Source organism: Octodon degus, unplaced genomic scaffold (assembly GCF_000260255.1).
Source record: "Octodon degus isolate 3935 unplaced genomic scaffold, OctDeg1.0 scaffold00076, whole genome shotgun sequence".
In the NCBI taxonomy this organism is placed as follows: domain Eukaryota; kingdom Metazoa; phylum Chordata; class Mammalia; order Rodentia; family Octodontidae; genus Octodon; species Octodon degus.
Window position 1 is genome coordinate 8,813,160 of NW_004524652.1, and position 14,438 is coordinate 8,827,597.

Here is a 14,438-nt window from a genome sequence, read left to right on the forward strand (position 1 = left end):
ACACACACACACACACACACACACACACACACACAAATAAATAAATAAAATTAAAAAAAATGTTTATGTGTGAATTGCTGGGTCTAAAATTGCTCATGTCAAGAAGCAGCACCGTAGGTGAGTACCTATTTCACAGCCCCTTCAACAGTACTGGAAGTTATTAGTAATTTTTTAAAAATTAGGGGTCAGGGAGATGGCTCAGTAGAATAAGGACTTGCCTGGCAAGTGCAGGGGCCTGAGTTCAACCCCCAGTTCTGCCCCCCCAAAAAAATTGACTTTATGAGGCAAGGTCTGCAATGTAATACAGACTAGCCTGGAACTCCTTTAGTAGCCCAGGCTACGAACTATTCATGGTCACAAACCACTGATTGTCCTGCCTCAGCCACCCAGGTGCTAGGACTAAAGGGATGTGCTGCCATTCCTGGTAGTAGCGTGTGTGTGTGTGTGTGTGTGTGTGTGTTACTGGGGATCAAACCCAGGTGCCTTGCACATGAGAGGTGAGTGCTTTACCTGCTGAGTTCCATTCCTAGCCCCTCACATGTATGTGCATCTGTTTTTGTTTGGTTTTGATTTTAGTTTTTTGAGACAGGGTCTTGCCATGTAGTTAAGGCTGGACCTGAACTCTTGATGCCTCTCTTGCCTCAGTTTTGCAAGTGCTGGGATTACACATGTGTGCTCACACACCCGGCCTTGTTATGGGATTTTAAACCTGGCGCCTGGAACATGCTAGCTAAGCACTGCACTACTGAGCTACATCCCCAGTCTTTTTTCCTCTGTCTCCTTCTTCTTTCTCCTTTCTCCTTTTTTATTTTTTATTTTAAGCCCTTATCGCTATATTGCCCAGGCAGGCCTCAAACTTGAAATCCTCTTTCCTTGGCTTCCTAAGTAGCTGGGATTTCAGGTGTGCACCCTTGAGCCCAATTTTTGATGCAGTGTGGTGTAAATAGTTTTCTAGTGCTGGTTTGAAATGCATCCCCCCCCCCCATGTGGTTTCAGTTGCTTGTGGTCAACCAGAGTCTGAAAATACTCAATGGAGACTTCTAGAATTAAGAATACATCAGGAGTATGCCTGGCCCGGCCAGTGTGATTAGATGCTGGTCCTGTGCTCTCCCCTGCCCACCTCGTTTGGGGTGGGAAGGGATCCTTTCATTATCTCGGGGGTCCCCACCACCCACACCTGCACACTTACCCTGTGCCTCTTTGTCTTTCAGCCTGGCTGCCCTGCTTCGGTCTCCACCATGAATGGGCCCACCCTGCAGCCCGCCACGCCGCAGCCCACCGCCCCCCAGCCCTCCGCACCCCTGCGTGGCTGGAGTGAGTTCTGTGAGCTGCATGCTGCGGCTGCGGCCCGGGAGCTGGCGCGGCAGTACTGGGCCTTTTTGCGCCAGCATCCTCAGCACGCGCCACCGCGTGCAGAACTCGTGGCCCTGCGCTTTGCCGACCTTTTTCAGCGCTACTTCTGCTGTGAGTTGCGTGACACCTGCACTGCTGGGCAGCCCGGCCGGGACTACCGCGAGGCGGCTCGTGGGCCAGCTGCCAAAAGTAAGGTGTCCCAGCCTGGCCCTGGCCCTGCCACCTCCCTGCCCAAGGCTCACAGTTCCGAGGACCTGGCCCCACCACGCGCGCCTGGTGCCTGCGCCCTTCAGCAGCTGCGCCGCGGCCTTCGCCACCTCTTCCGCCGCCGCTCAGCCGGGGAGCTGCCTGCTGCTTGTGGCCAGGGGGACACGGCTGAGGCCCTCACTCGTCCTGGTTCTACCCGAAAGCTGCTGCCCTGGAGCCTGGCCCGGGAATCGCCACCCGATGCCCTCAAGGAAGAGGCACTGTGCTACAGCCTGGCAGATGAAGCATCCATGGATAGCGGAGCTCACTGGCAACGTGGGAGGCTGGTGCTTCGTTGTGTGTCTGGCCCAGATGGCAGCCCAGGCCGTGTGCTAGAGCTCTTTGACCCACCCAAGGTAAGCACCTTTGTGGGCTGCACACAGCATCAGCAGGCCTCCAGGGGAGGGACGGTGACATTTTCCCACTATGTGCTCTCCAAGTGTCTGAAGTAGGAATTTTACCTGAACCTTTTATCATAAAATCTGTTGCAAAGCAAGGTTTAATACTATTGGGTATATTGTCATAACGCAGAAACCAGACCTGTTATAGAATTTCACAGATTTTGTAGATTGTTCAGGAAAACCATTTTTTGAGTCATAGGTGGGTGTGAATGTGGGCTAGATAGAGCCAAAGTCTTTGAAAATTCTGAAGCAGCTGACAATGACAAACGGATGTCTTATTTCCAGAGGTGTCAGAACTGTTGAATTCCTTTGCATCATCCACACTTCATCTGTTTTCTTTTCTTCCAAGTTGAAACAAAATTTGTCACCGGGCCTGGTGGTGTACCTTTAATTCCAGCACCCTGGAGCCTGAAGCCAGAGGTTTGAAAATTTGAGTCTAGCCTGGGCAATTTAGTAAATAGTGAGACTCTATCAAAATAAAAAAGGGCAGGGGACATATAGCTCAATGTGGAGACTCTGTGTTCAAATCCCAGCAGCACTAAATAAATAAGATAAAAAGGTCTGGTGTTGGGCCCACCAGATAGCTCAGCAGACTAAAGCGCCTGCTTAGGCAGAGCACAGCAGCTGGGGCTCCATCTCCCCCGCTGCCCGGGGTACACTGAGACAGAGATTGAGACTGGGCGTGGTGGCATGCATCTGTAATCCCAGCGCTTGGGAGGCTGAGGACAGGAGGGTCACTACCAGTCTGATCTATGTAGTGAGACCCCGTACTAAATGTTCTTCTGAGGGGGACTCAGCCACTGCTGCTAAGGACACAATACAAGGTGGCCACTTTCTTTCTTTTTTTTTTTTTTATATATTTTTGCAGAACCAGGGATTGAATTCAGGCCCTTTGCAGAACTGGGGATTGAACTCAAGACCCTATACTTGCCAGGCAAGCGCTTATTCTACTGAGCCATCTCCCTGGCCCCAAGGTGGCCACTTTCGAAGACAATTTTTGCTTTTTTAAAATTTTATTTAATGCTGGGGATTGAACTCAGGACCCTGTGCTTGGCAGGCGTGTGCTTATTCTACTGAGCTATCTCCCCGGCCCCACATTTTTTTTTTTTTTTTTTTTGTGGAACTGGGGTTTGAACTCAAGCCCTTGCACTTGCCAGGGAAGCACTTATTCCACTGAGCCATCTCCCCGGCCCATAAAGTTCTGAAATTTTTTTATTTTTAAAATTTTTTTTATTTTTTGGAACCAGGGATTGAATTCAGGCCCTTGTTTTTAATTTCTTTTTCCCCCACAGTTTCTTATAAAGTTTTTTTCTTTTAAAGTCTGGGCTCATGGGCCCTGTGGGTTTGACCCCTCACACCACGCACAGAACTCTTTTGTCCTTTTCCTTGGCAGCCAGGCAAGTGCCTTCTGTGCAGCTGAGGCTGCAGATCACAGTCTGCACGTTGAGCTCTGTGTCTGGGTCAGGTGCACGGTCCAGTTATGTCCAGGGCCTTGCTGTAGAATGAGCTGTGCTCTGCCCCACGGTGCCCAGCAGGGGCGGAGGAGGCCAGCAGTCACCAGGGGATACTTCCTGAGCACTGCTGTCTGTGGTAGAGGCTGAATTAGGGGAGCTAGGCTCCAGGGAGGCAGGTAGAGAATGAAGTCACAGGTGGGTATGGGGCCGTAAGACTGTGAGTTATATCCTGAAGGTCTATGGGAGGGGAGGGATGGTGTTCATCCAAATCCCCTGGCATGCAGTAACCCTTTTAAACTTCACAGTGTCATGTGTATCTGCTGAAGCTCTGACTAGCTTTCCCTTTGTGCACTCACATGATCCAGCAGCCGAGTGCTCCATGCCCCCCATACCAGCACTGTATTCCATGCAGACCTCAGCTACTGTTGCACAGGTCGGATGTCTCTGAACACCAGGCAAATGGATCACAAAGCCTGTCACCTTATTTACAGCTCCTTTAGTATGTTAGAGTTCACATGTCCTTTTGTGCATTGAAAGTTCAAGCCTGTTTTTTAGGGGTGGGGTTGTGCACAGCTGGGGGTGGAACCTAGTATTTTGCACATGTTAGGCAAGCACTCTGCCGCTTAGTTACACTCTAGCCCTTTTTAGTTTTTCATTCTGAGTTGAGGCCTCATTAAGTTGCCCAGGTTGACCTTGAACTTGGGATCCTCCTGCCTCAGCCTTCTATGTAACAGGAATGGCAAGTGTGCTGCTATTCCTGGCTGTACTTTGGGGGCACTTTTTTTTTGTGTTTTTTTTTTTTTTTGGTGGAACCAGGGATTGAACTCAGGCCCTTGCGCTTGCCAGGGAAGCGCTTATTCCACTGAGCCATCTCCCCGGCCCCTCTGGCTGTACTTTGGGACTTGGTGAAATATGTATGTAGGTCTTTGTGGGGACACATGCACACATGCTGTCATTTCTCTTAGTTGGGTTTGTAGGAGTGGTGGTGCTAGATCACATGGTAAATGCATGTTAACTTTGTAAGAAGCTACAAAATGTCTTCCCAGGTGGCCACCTTGTGTTGTGTCCCTAGCAGTGGCTGACTCCCCCTCAGAAGAACATGGGACTGGGTGTGCACTAGTGTCTCTTCTAGCAGTGGTGAAAGGTGGGCATCTCAGAGTGGCTTTAATTTACACTCCCTGACAAGTGTCACTGTTTATCAGCCGTGGGAGTTTACCCTGGTAAAGCACCTGCTGTTTTAATTCTACCTGTCCTTGGCCAGTATGTGAGAGGCTTTTATATATTCTGGATGCTTCCTTGGCATTGTGAATGTCCTTGCCCACCCTGAGAGCTGCTGTGTACTCCAGAGTCCTTGAGTCTCAGGAAGTGAGGTCATCAGTTACCTCCCTTCATGATTGCTGCCATTTGTGTCTTGCTTCTGATGTTTTTGCCTGATTGGGGTCAGGGTGACACTGCTGTGATCTGCTGGGTGGGTGGAGGCTTGCTTTCTGGGTGTTTAAGTTTTGGACTGGGAGGCCCCTGGGTCAGCTTTGCATTTGGAATGAGGCAGTGTTGCAGTCTACCCTTCTCCCCATGTATCCTCTGCTGTGCTGTCCCCCGCAGTAACTGTCTGGGCCACTGGACTGTAGTGCCACATCCACTCTGAGTCTGGGATCTGTTGTGCACTGGGCCTCAGGACAGTGTTTGAGCCTGCTGGCCAAGGCAGTTGTCTGGCCAATGCCATCTGTCCTGCGGCCACCATTTTGAGTGAGTCTCACAGGGTGACTTTTGGACTGCTGGATTCAGGCCCTGATTGGGAATGTTTAGTGTGGGTTTTTTTTTTTGTTGTTGTTGTTTTGTTTTGTTTTTGGGTTATGTTTTTTGTTTTTTTGAGATAAGGTCTCCTTTTTGTGTGTGTGTGTGTGGTACCAGAGATTGAACTCAGGACCTTGCGCTTGCAAGCCAAGTGCTTATTCTACTGAGCTATCTCCCCAGCCCAAGGTCTCCTTTTGTAGTCCAGGCTGGCCTTGAACTTGTGAGCTCCTCCCTACCTCTGCCTCCCTGGTGCTGGGATGACAGGCAGAAGCCACTATGCCCAGTTTATCCAGCTCCTTCTGAAGAACAAGGAAACGTCATGGGGTGTGTGTGTGTGTGTGTGTGAGGAAGCCCACAAAGGGGGTGCCCTGAGGACTCATCATCAATTCCAGACCCATGAAACAGTCAGAAAGTTCCATGTGTGGATAAAAATTTTCTCATCATTCATAAAAGGCAAGGACAGCCCCAGGACCTGGTCTTACCTGTGTGACTTTGTGGGCTTCTGTCCCTATAAAACTTAACTTTGAAACCCAACTTCTGCTTACAACAGACCTCCTGGAAGTTGGTCTCCAAAGCAGAGCAGCCTGTGGCTGAAGGGTGAATCTGTGTCTTGCTGCTCAGGGCTGGGCCTCTAGTCTCTGCACCTGGCACTCCTGGGCCCTGCAAGGGTAGGGTTTGGGGCAGCTGAGGCTAGGCCCATGAGCTGCAGAGCCAGTGTCTGTCCTGGTCTTGTTGCAGTGTATTTTAGAGGTTACCTTGGGCTGAGAACACAGGTTTGTTTTCAGTGCTGGGCCGGCCCTTGGGGCCCCATGGTAGCCTTCTTCAGTTTCCTTCAGGCTGTGGGAAGCCAGGCATGCGTGTTGCTGCCCTGTGGGCTCAGCCTGTGCCACCTAGGGCTCTCTTAGGCCCATGGCTGCCATGATGTTGAGGGTTTGTCTGCTGGGTCAAGCCCATGCCTGGTTCACCACTTTTGGCCTGACAGCTAGTTCGGAGGACTTGGGCTGCTTCTGGTGACTCAGAATGCTGGTGTCTGGGCTGAGGGTCTCAGACCATGAGTCCTGTGTGTGCCTGTTGGGTGATGAGCCCTGATGTCACCTATGGAAAGGACTGAAGTTTTTTTTTTTTTTTTTTTTTTTTTTTTTTTTTTTTTTTGGTGGAACCGGGGATTGAACTCAGGCCCTTGAGCTTGCCGGGGAAGTGCTTATTCCACTGAGCCATCTCCCCGGCCCCAGGACTGAAGTTTTGTATTAGTGTCTGAACCATCACCTCAGGAGCCCTGCATAGAGGGAATAGGTAGCATCCCACCAGCAGCCTGGAGGAGGCCCCTGTGGCTTGGATCAGGAAAAGCCTTGGAGCATAATAGTGGCTGTCACCCACTGTGTCCCTCAGGCTCAGCCAGCCAGCCTCCTGGCAGTCTCAGGCTGAGTGGCCCAAGGCTCTGGGTCAGCCTCCCCCAGAACCAGGTGAGTCCCCCCTGTTAGTTGCAGTAATCTTGAGTCTCATGCTGGTCTGTGTGGTAGCGTGATAGCATGGCCGCCCAAGGGCCACCATGAGGGGCGTGGGGGAGAGAGCCCATTACTAGAGACATGCAAAGGGACGCCACAGTTTGCCACAGGTAGAGGAGGTAGGTGACACTATGCTGTCCCAAGGTCAGGAGGTGGAGAAGTCACAGCCCTGGTTTCAATGATGTTCCTCCAGCTGGGCAGGAGCTCTGGTCCTGGTCCGTGGGAGGAAGCGTGGCCTCCGTTAGGGCATGGTCCTTGAGGTTCTTCAGCAGGAAGTGTGAGCTTGTGGACCTCAGTGATGCATGAGCTGTGGGGTGCATACATACTGGGCGAGTTTTGGGGCAGCCAGCAATCAGGGGTCGAAGGGGGGAGAAGGGGCAGGACTGGCAAGGCGGCACAGCCTTGAGGGCCATAGGCATAGTCAGAGGACCTAGGCCAGAGGTTGTCTGCTGGGGACAGTGGGCTAGGGCTTCTGGAGCCACCTGTGGCCTCACACCAGGTTGGTCCTGAGGGGCTCCGGTTGGTCCTTGGGGAGCCTGGTCTCCTGTGTGTCTGGCAAGCTGCCAAGGGAGTGTGGTGCCTTCAGCAGACACCACCTTAGGGCTGCTCAGCTGTGAGACAGCTGTTGTGACTTTATATGTCTTGCAGATGGGACGCTCAGGCAGTGAGAAGTCAGGTGACTACCACTGTCACTCAGCTCATAAGTGAGTGGGGAAAGGGACATAGCCTAGGCTGTGCCTGTGCCCTCAGGAGGACCTGCCACTGCTGTGATTGTCTTTGGTGTGGTTTCACCTGTGGCCATGTCTTGCTGGCACATGTTTTGGGTCCTGTGGCTGTTGTCCAGGCCACTGTTCTATAGATGGGGATACTGGGGCCAGTGCCCAGCCTGGGAAAGGCAGCGGGGACTCTACCGGCCCAGCCCTGCACACTCCACCCTGAGGGAAGTCTGGCTAGAGCTTGGGGCCAGACAGTATGCTCGAGCCGGGCCTCAGCACCCTAGTATGCTGGCCCTCTCGAGTGAATGTGACTGAAGCCCAGGTGCACCTACTGCACAGATGAGGAAACTGAGGCCTAGGCGGGACCCCAGGACCCTCTGCCACCAGATCTGGGCCTGTGGGAAAGAGGAAGCAGAGAGCAAGGACATCCGCCGGGGCCTGGCGGTTTCCTCTGAGGTGGGAGCAGGAGCGGAGGCAGGCGCAGCAGGCAGGAAGCGGGCCCAGCGGGGCGTGGCCTCCTGTGGGCACACAGCCGGGGTGTGAGCACTGCGCTGCACACTGTGGCCCTTTGTGGCCCTTGGGGAGGGTACTTTACCTGCTCTGTGCTTGGTTTCTTCATGAAGGCACAGCTGAATGGAGGCCCCCTGGGTCTGATATGCTGTGGGGCCCCATGTCCACTGTGTTCCTCCTTGTTGCCCTTACTGTTGTCACTGTCACAGGTACTGCATGTGACATAAACCCTGTTGGGGCACAGTTATGAAGTCTATGTGTATCTCACAGTTGACACGGAGACCCAGGAAGATACACCTGCCTGAAGCCACACAACTGGGCAGTGGAGGAGCCAGGACTGGAGTCTCATGTGGGCCTCAGGGCTGGGACACTAGGGGATGGGCAGAGCAAACCCATGTGTGTGTCATGCCCAGCAGTGCCCAGTTACCTCAGCAGGCAGACAGGACCCCCCACCCCCAACTCACTCTGCACTGGGCTGTGGTGTGTGGGCAGTTACTGCCCTCCCTGAGCTGTGAAGAGGGCAACCTCTGGCTTCACTTGGATGATCTAGGGCTGCCAGGAGAAGGGAGGGGTCATGCAGGGCTGCCTGGGGTCTCCAACTGCACACAGGGCAAGCTGCACAATCAGTCCCTTTATTGAGGTTCCGTGTAAAACTGCTTTTGAAAAAGTACTTTGCCAATTAGAGGAACCCCAAGTATGCCGAGATCTGTATGCCAAGATCTCGAGCAGATGGTCAGTATGCTTCCTTTCTGCTCAAATTCTGTGAATCCACAGCCTGGAAAGCTCCCCAATGGGGAGATGCTGTTATTGTCCACCTGGGCCTGGGGACCCTCTCCTTCCTGCTCCCGCTCCAATAGCCTCTGATGTTTGACTGGTTTGTATGTTTGTGGGCATGGTGTTGAGACAAGGCCATGCTGGAGTCAGGGCTGTAGACTTGGATGCCATGTATGGGTCTAGAGACCTGATGGAGCAGCAGAAATGCAGGTGAAGAGGTGAGTTCAGCCCTTGCTGTGGCTCCAGGAAGAGAATTTGGCCTCACTGAGCATCAGTTATTTTATTTTTTGTTTGTTTTGCAGAATCAGGGATTGAACTCAGGTCTTTGCGCTTACCAGGGAAGCGCTTATTCTACTGAGCATCTCCTTGGCCCCTGAGCATCAGTTTCTCACTATAGAAAATAGGTTGCCTGAGTGTGCATGGTGGAATTGTTTTCAGTGGCCAAAGGGCAGGCCAGGCCCCCACCTGAGGGCTTTCTGCACTGGCAGCACCAGGTTCCTGGGACAGGCCCTTGGCGGGCAGCAGCAAAACTGGGCAGCATTGGCGGGCAGGGCTGTGGAAATCCCCCGCCTACCTGATGTGGAAGGAAAGGAAATGGAGCATGGCAGCAGGGGAGGGGGCTTCCTCCCTGGGAGGCCCTGGTTCCTGTCTCCCTGAGCTGGCCCACCAGGACCCGGTATATGGTGGCCCACCTGGGGGATCTCAAGGGCTACCTAGCCTGGGGACAACTACTCCTTCCCAGGTGCCCCTGTTGCAGGCTGAGAGACAGCCAGCACTCAAGGTCCTGCAGCTTGGCTGCCTAGAGAGCCTGGAGAGCCAAGTCTCCTCTGAAAGCTGAGGTAATCTAGGAAATGCTCTGTTACATGCAGTGGCCACCTCAATTGATTTCCTAGTGTTTGTTTTTTTCAGATTCTAAAAAGCACAGGGCAGAAATTACATATTAAAACAAAAAATAAACAGCTACCTAACACTTCACTATGTAGAGAGACCCCAGCAGTTCTCTTCTGACTTTAGTCTTTTCTTCCTGTCTGCCTTTAACTGCCTTCCACCTACAAAATGCAACTCCTTTGGGGTCTGCTTGTCTTTCCTTTACTGTGGTGCCAAGGATGGGACCCACATGCATGCTAGGCAAGCACACCACCGATTTGCACCCCTAGCCCTTTTTAGGTAGAGCCGTGTTAAGTAGCCCAGCTTTTGACCCTCCCACCTCAGCCTCCAGAGAGGTGGGATCACAAGTGTGCTACATGCCGTTTGCTTCCATTCTTGCATCTCTCTGGAGACCCCCATGGCCCAGCTTATTGCTGGGAACACAGGTGGGAATTGTGGAAAGAAAACTCCAGTCCTTGTGGGCCTTCTGTCCCTCATACTATCCTGCAGCCTTGCTTTTTGATTCAAGATCATGAACTTTCTTCTGAATTCCTATTTCTCAAAAATGCATTTTTAGCTGGGTGTCATGGCGCACACCTGTGATCCCAGTACTCAGAAGGCTAAAGCAGGAGGATCATCTGTGAGCTGAAGGCCAGCCTGGTCTACATAGTGAGACCCTGATCAAAAAAAAACAAAAAACAAAAAAAAACAAAAGAAAGAATTATTCTTAACTGTACAGTGATACACTGATACAGTCCATGATATGTCCTTTTTATTATTTCAAGACAGGGCTTGCCTGTGTAGTCCAGGCTGGCTATGAGCTCACTGTGTAGTCTAGACTGACTTCTGGATTGTTGCTTTAGGGGGAAATTTCTAGCAGGGTGAGTGCTGGGCCAGGGTTCTAGGAGTGTTTGTAATGAGCGCCCAGCTCCAACCCCAAAGCCACATAGAGATCATTCACATGTTCTGAACTCACTTGCATACAGAGCAGTAAGGCCATCAGTGAGGTCTGTGTGAGAAACGTCGTCTCACAGAGTGCTTGCCCCATGCATCCTCCAGGAGGAGAGTCCCTCCTCACTCTGCTCCTCCAGGCCCTGGTGGCCACCCTGCTCCCGACTGTGGGTTTGTCTATTTTAGGTATTTCGTGGAATCACACAATCTGCATGCAGTCCCTTATGTCTGGCGTACTTCCCTTAGTTTGATGTTTTCTGAGGCTCATTCAATGCCATGTCCTGTGTCAGCTTTTTTTTTGTTCCTATTTTTGGCCGAGTGATATTCTAGTGCATGTATTCGCATTCTGTTTGTCAACTGGCAGGCACTGGGTGGTTCCCAGTTTTGCTATTGTGATGCTGCTTTGGATTCTATGTGTAAGTAGACATGTGTTTTCATTTATCTGGCATCTCTTCTGTGTCCAGGAGTGGGTAATTGTTTTGAGGGGCTGCCAAACTATTTTCCAAAACCACAGCAGTTTTGCAATTCCATAGAGTGCATAGAGTTTTGTCAGTTCCTCATCATGGCTTTGAGTGGCGCTTCCCTATGACCACTGATGGTGGCGCATCTGACATGTGCTTATTAGAGCCTTTCTCCTCACTTTATCTATGAGGCAGGGTCTTACTATGTAGTGTAGGCTGGCCTTGAAGGCAATCATGTGCTGGGATTACATGCATGTACCACCATGTCTGGCAGTCCCCCCTCTTTAGATGCAGGGACTTGAGACCCAGGGCCTTACATTCAACTGTCCCATTGCCTACACCCCAGCCACAACTGGCTCTCCTGCCTTTTCCAAGCAGTTTCAGAGAGCTCATGCCCGTCTATGTTCTCATCACCAGTGTTGCTACCACTGGATATTCTTAAAACTTCACTGCTGGGCGGTGGAGTACACCTGTAACCCCAACACTCAGGAGGCTCAGGCAGAAGGATTGCCAGGAGTTTAAGGCCAGCCTGGGCTACATAGTGAGTTCAAGGCTGGCCTGGACTGCTTAAGAAGACCTTGTACCTCTCCCCCCAATAAAAAGCTTTGCTAACTTTTGGTTAAAAAGTGGTTATGAACTGAGTGTTGTAGAACAAACATATAATCCCAGCTCCCTGGGAGGCTGAGGCAGGAGGGCTGTAAATTAGAGCATGTTGATGAGACTCTTTCAAAATAAAATAATGTAGCTCAGAGCAGAGGCCCTGCGTTCAGTCCCTCATGCGCCCCGACCACTAGAGTTTATCTTGTGTATTCTGAGGTGCTTGGCTGTGCTTGCTTCAGAAGCACATATACTGAATCTGATTGACCCTTTACATTTTTAATTTTTTTTAATTTTTTTTTTCGGAACCAGAGATTGAACTCAGGCCCTTGTACTTGCCAGGCAAGTGCTTATTATTCCACTGAGCTATCTCCCCGGCCCCCCTGACCCTTTTTCTTAAAAGAAAAAAATGAGATACGACACCCATACCATAGAGAGAATTCCTGTGCCTATTTACAAACCCTAGTCCTTTTTTTTTTTTTTTTTGGCAGAATCGGGGATTGAACTCAGACCCTTACGCTTGCCAAGCAAACACTTATTCTACCGAGCCATCTCCCCAGCCCCAAACCCTAGTCCTTGACAAGCACTAATCTACTTCCTGTCCCCACAGATCCCACTGTTGCTATTATGACTTATGAGGCAGTTTCTTCACTTGCTTTTCTGGCTTGCCTTTTCTTATTGATTTGGAAATGCTCTTTACTGTCACAGATTTAACTGTTCCCTGTCACAGGTTGCAAGCACTTTTCTAGTTTTCCATTTTGCTTTCAGTTTTATCTGAGTCCTTGGCCTACTGTAAGTTTCAGGTAGTAAAGACTAGGAGGCAATGATCTTTAGTACTTCATTTGTGTTTTTTCTTTTCTGCTTAGAACGACCCCCTCCCCCTGCCGGGGGGGGGGAGATGCTTTCTTTTGGGCCCGTGGCTCTTGCTCTCACCTTTTCTTCTGAATCATCATTCTTCGAAGGCAGCAGTGGCCACCGGCTGGGACTTCTGGTGGTGATGAGCCCCCTCCTCTGGGTGCACTCTCTACCAAGTGAGGCTGATGACGGAGGCTGTCTTGTTGCTAACCGCAGCTCTTTCCACCCTTGCTGGCACCCAGGCCGCATGTTCTGGGCTGGGGCTTCCCCAGCTGCTCTTGCTGTGGGAGTCAGGTGGGGCATCCCCCCCCCCCAATTAACACTACCCACAGGCCCATAGACCCTCCTGTGCAGGAGCTGGCACACGGTGTGGCCTCAGGGACTGAGCCCAGCCTGGTTCTGGTGGTCTGGGATGGCTGCATCTTGAAGCAGAGGGGCTGAGGGCTGGTCACTGGAAGCAAAAGGCAAAGCAGCACAGTACAGCACAGCAGCTGGGGCAGGATTGATAGTCTCCTACAGGATCTGCAGAGGGGGCTGGGATTGGTAACCAAACATGTGACTGTCCTTCAGGGGTGGCCTTACTAGGAGGGCACTGGTCCCTGTGAAATGCAAGAGTGTGGGATTCCCAGATGGCACTCCAAGCTTGGTTCAACCCCTCACAGGAAGGACTGTAGGCAGAAGCAAGTACCCCCATCATGTGGCTGTGGTGGTGCCTGTCCTCAGAAGTGACTGCAGGAGCGGGGAGATGGCTCAGGGGCATAAGTGCCTGCCTGGCAAGCGCAAGGTCCTGAGTTTGATCCCAGATACCACAAAGAAGAAAAAAAAGTGGCTGCAGCAGGAACAGAGCCTTGTGTACATCACTGTGATTCTTTTGAGAGGTTAGAGGTCCGTGTGGGATTGAAAGGGGCTTACTCAGGCTTTAACAAATCCCCACCTCTGCTTGTCACACATTGACCTGGGCCCAGGTTCCTCTCCTGGGCAGATGATTCCATGCAGTCTCCCACCTGGTCACTTGGCGTGAAGTGGGTACCTCTACCTGGAGGGAGGGAGGGGACCCATGAACAAGACTGTGTGTGTGTGACCTGACAGTCTGGCTCCAGCTGGGGTGGTCTCTGGGTCTGGTGCTCAGGTTATGTCAGAAAAGGGGAAGAGGAAGCCATCATCCGGCTTTTGTAGAAGCTTCCCCACTCCTCTCCCGCCCCATTGTGAGGAGAGTGCACATGGGGTAGCCCCTGGGAGTACAGTGTGGAGGCCATAGGCATGCAGTTCCAGAGGCAGGCCCTTTGGCAGAAATCCTCAGCACAGGTCTTCTTGGGGTCCCCACTTTATGGAGGAGCCTTGCTCAGGTCAGAGGAAAAGGTGGCTGGGGCAGAGCAAGGAAGAACCTGTGACCTTTATCTTGGCACCTGGCCAGAGCCTGCAGTGGTTTGTGGCATTCATTTGCCACCAAAGCTAGGGAAGAAGGGTGAAAAGCCCCCAGCCCCAGTCATGCTCTGCCCCCAGACTCAGGGCTTCCCTGCAGCTGTTCTGACTGGGGACAAGGCATGGTTCCTGCCTTGACCCAGAAAGGGACACCCTGTTGGAATGTAGAGGCAGCCTTGTCATCAGGAAATTATGGCCAGCCTGATAAGCTGAAGGGGAACAGGAATCGCTCTGTCCATGACTTGGGGTTGGGACAGGTAGCGAAGGAGAGGCTTCCTCTGTACAGATGTGTAGTTAGGGTTAGGCAGGGGGATGCACGGGGGGAGAAGGCATGGCTCGGGCAGATGTGACGGGACTGTGGCCAGGGACTCTGCCTGTTTCCAGCTCCTGCTTACAGCTGAGGTTAACAGCAGGGCTGCTGCTGTGTTTGGGTCCTGAATCCACCAATCAGCTCTCAGCTGCCCTTTACCTGGCTAGAGCACCTGGGAGCTGGCCCTGAGTGTGGTTTCCCTGAAATCTTTGCTGGGGTGAG

At 51.9% G+C, this 14,438-nt stretch overlaps 1 protein-coding gene across 1 annotated transcript in view; it reads left to right on the forward strand.

The window, feature by feature from the left end:
- Sh2b3 (SH2B adaptor protein 3) overlaps positions 1–14,438 on the forward strand; it is a 33,754-nt gene that overhangs the window by 10,583 nt on the left and 8,733 nt on the right. Inside the window, exon 2 of the mRNA XM_004635918.2 lies at positions 1,212–1,955. Coding sequence (XP_004635975.1) covers positions 1,239–1,955 — 717 coding nt within the window. The 5' untranslated portion in view covers positions 1,212–1,238. The remainder of the gene's footprint in view (positions 1–1,211; positions 1,956–14,438) is intronic.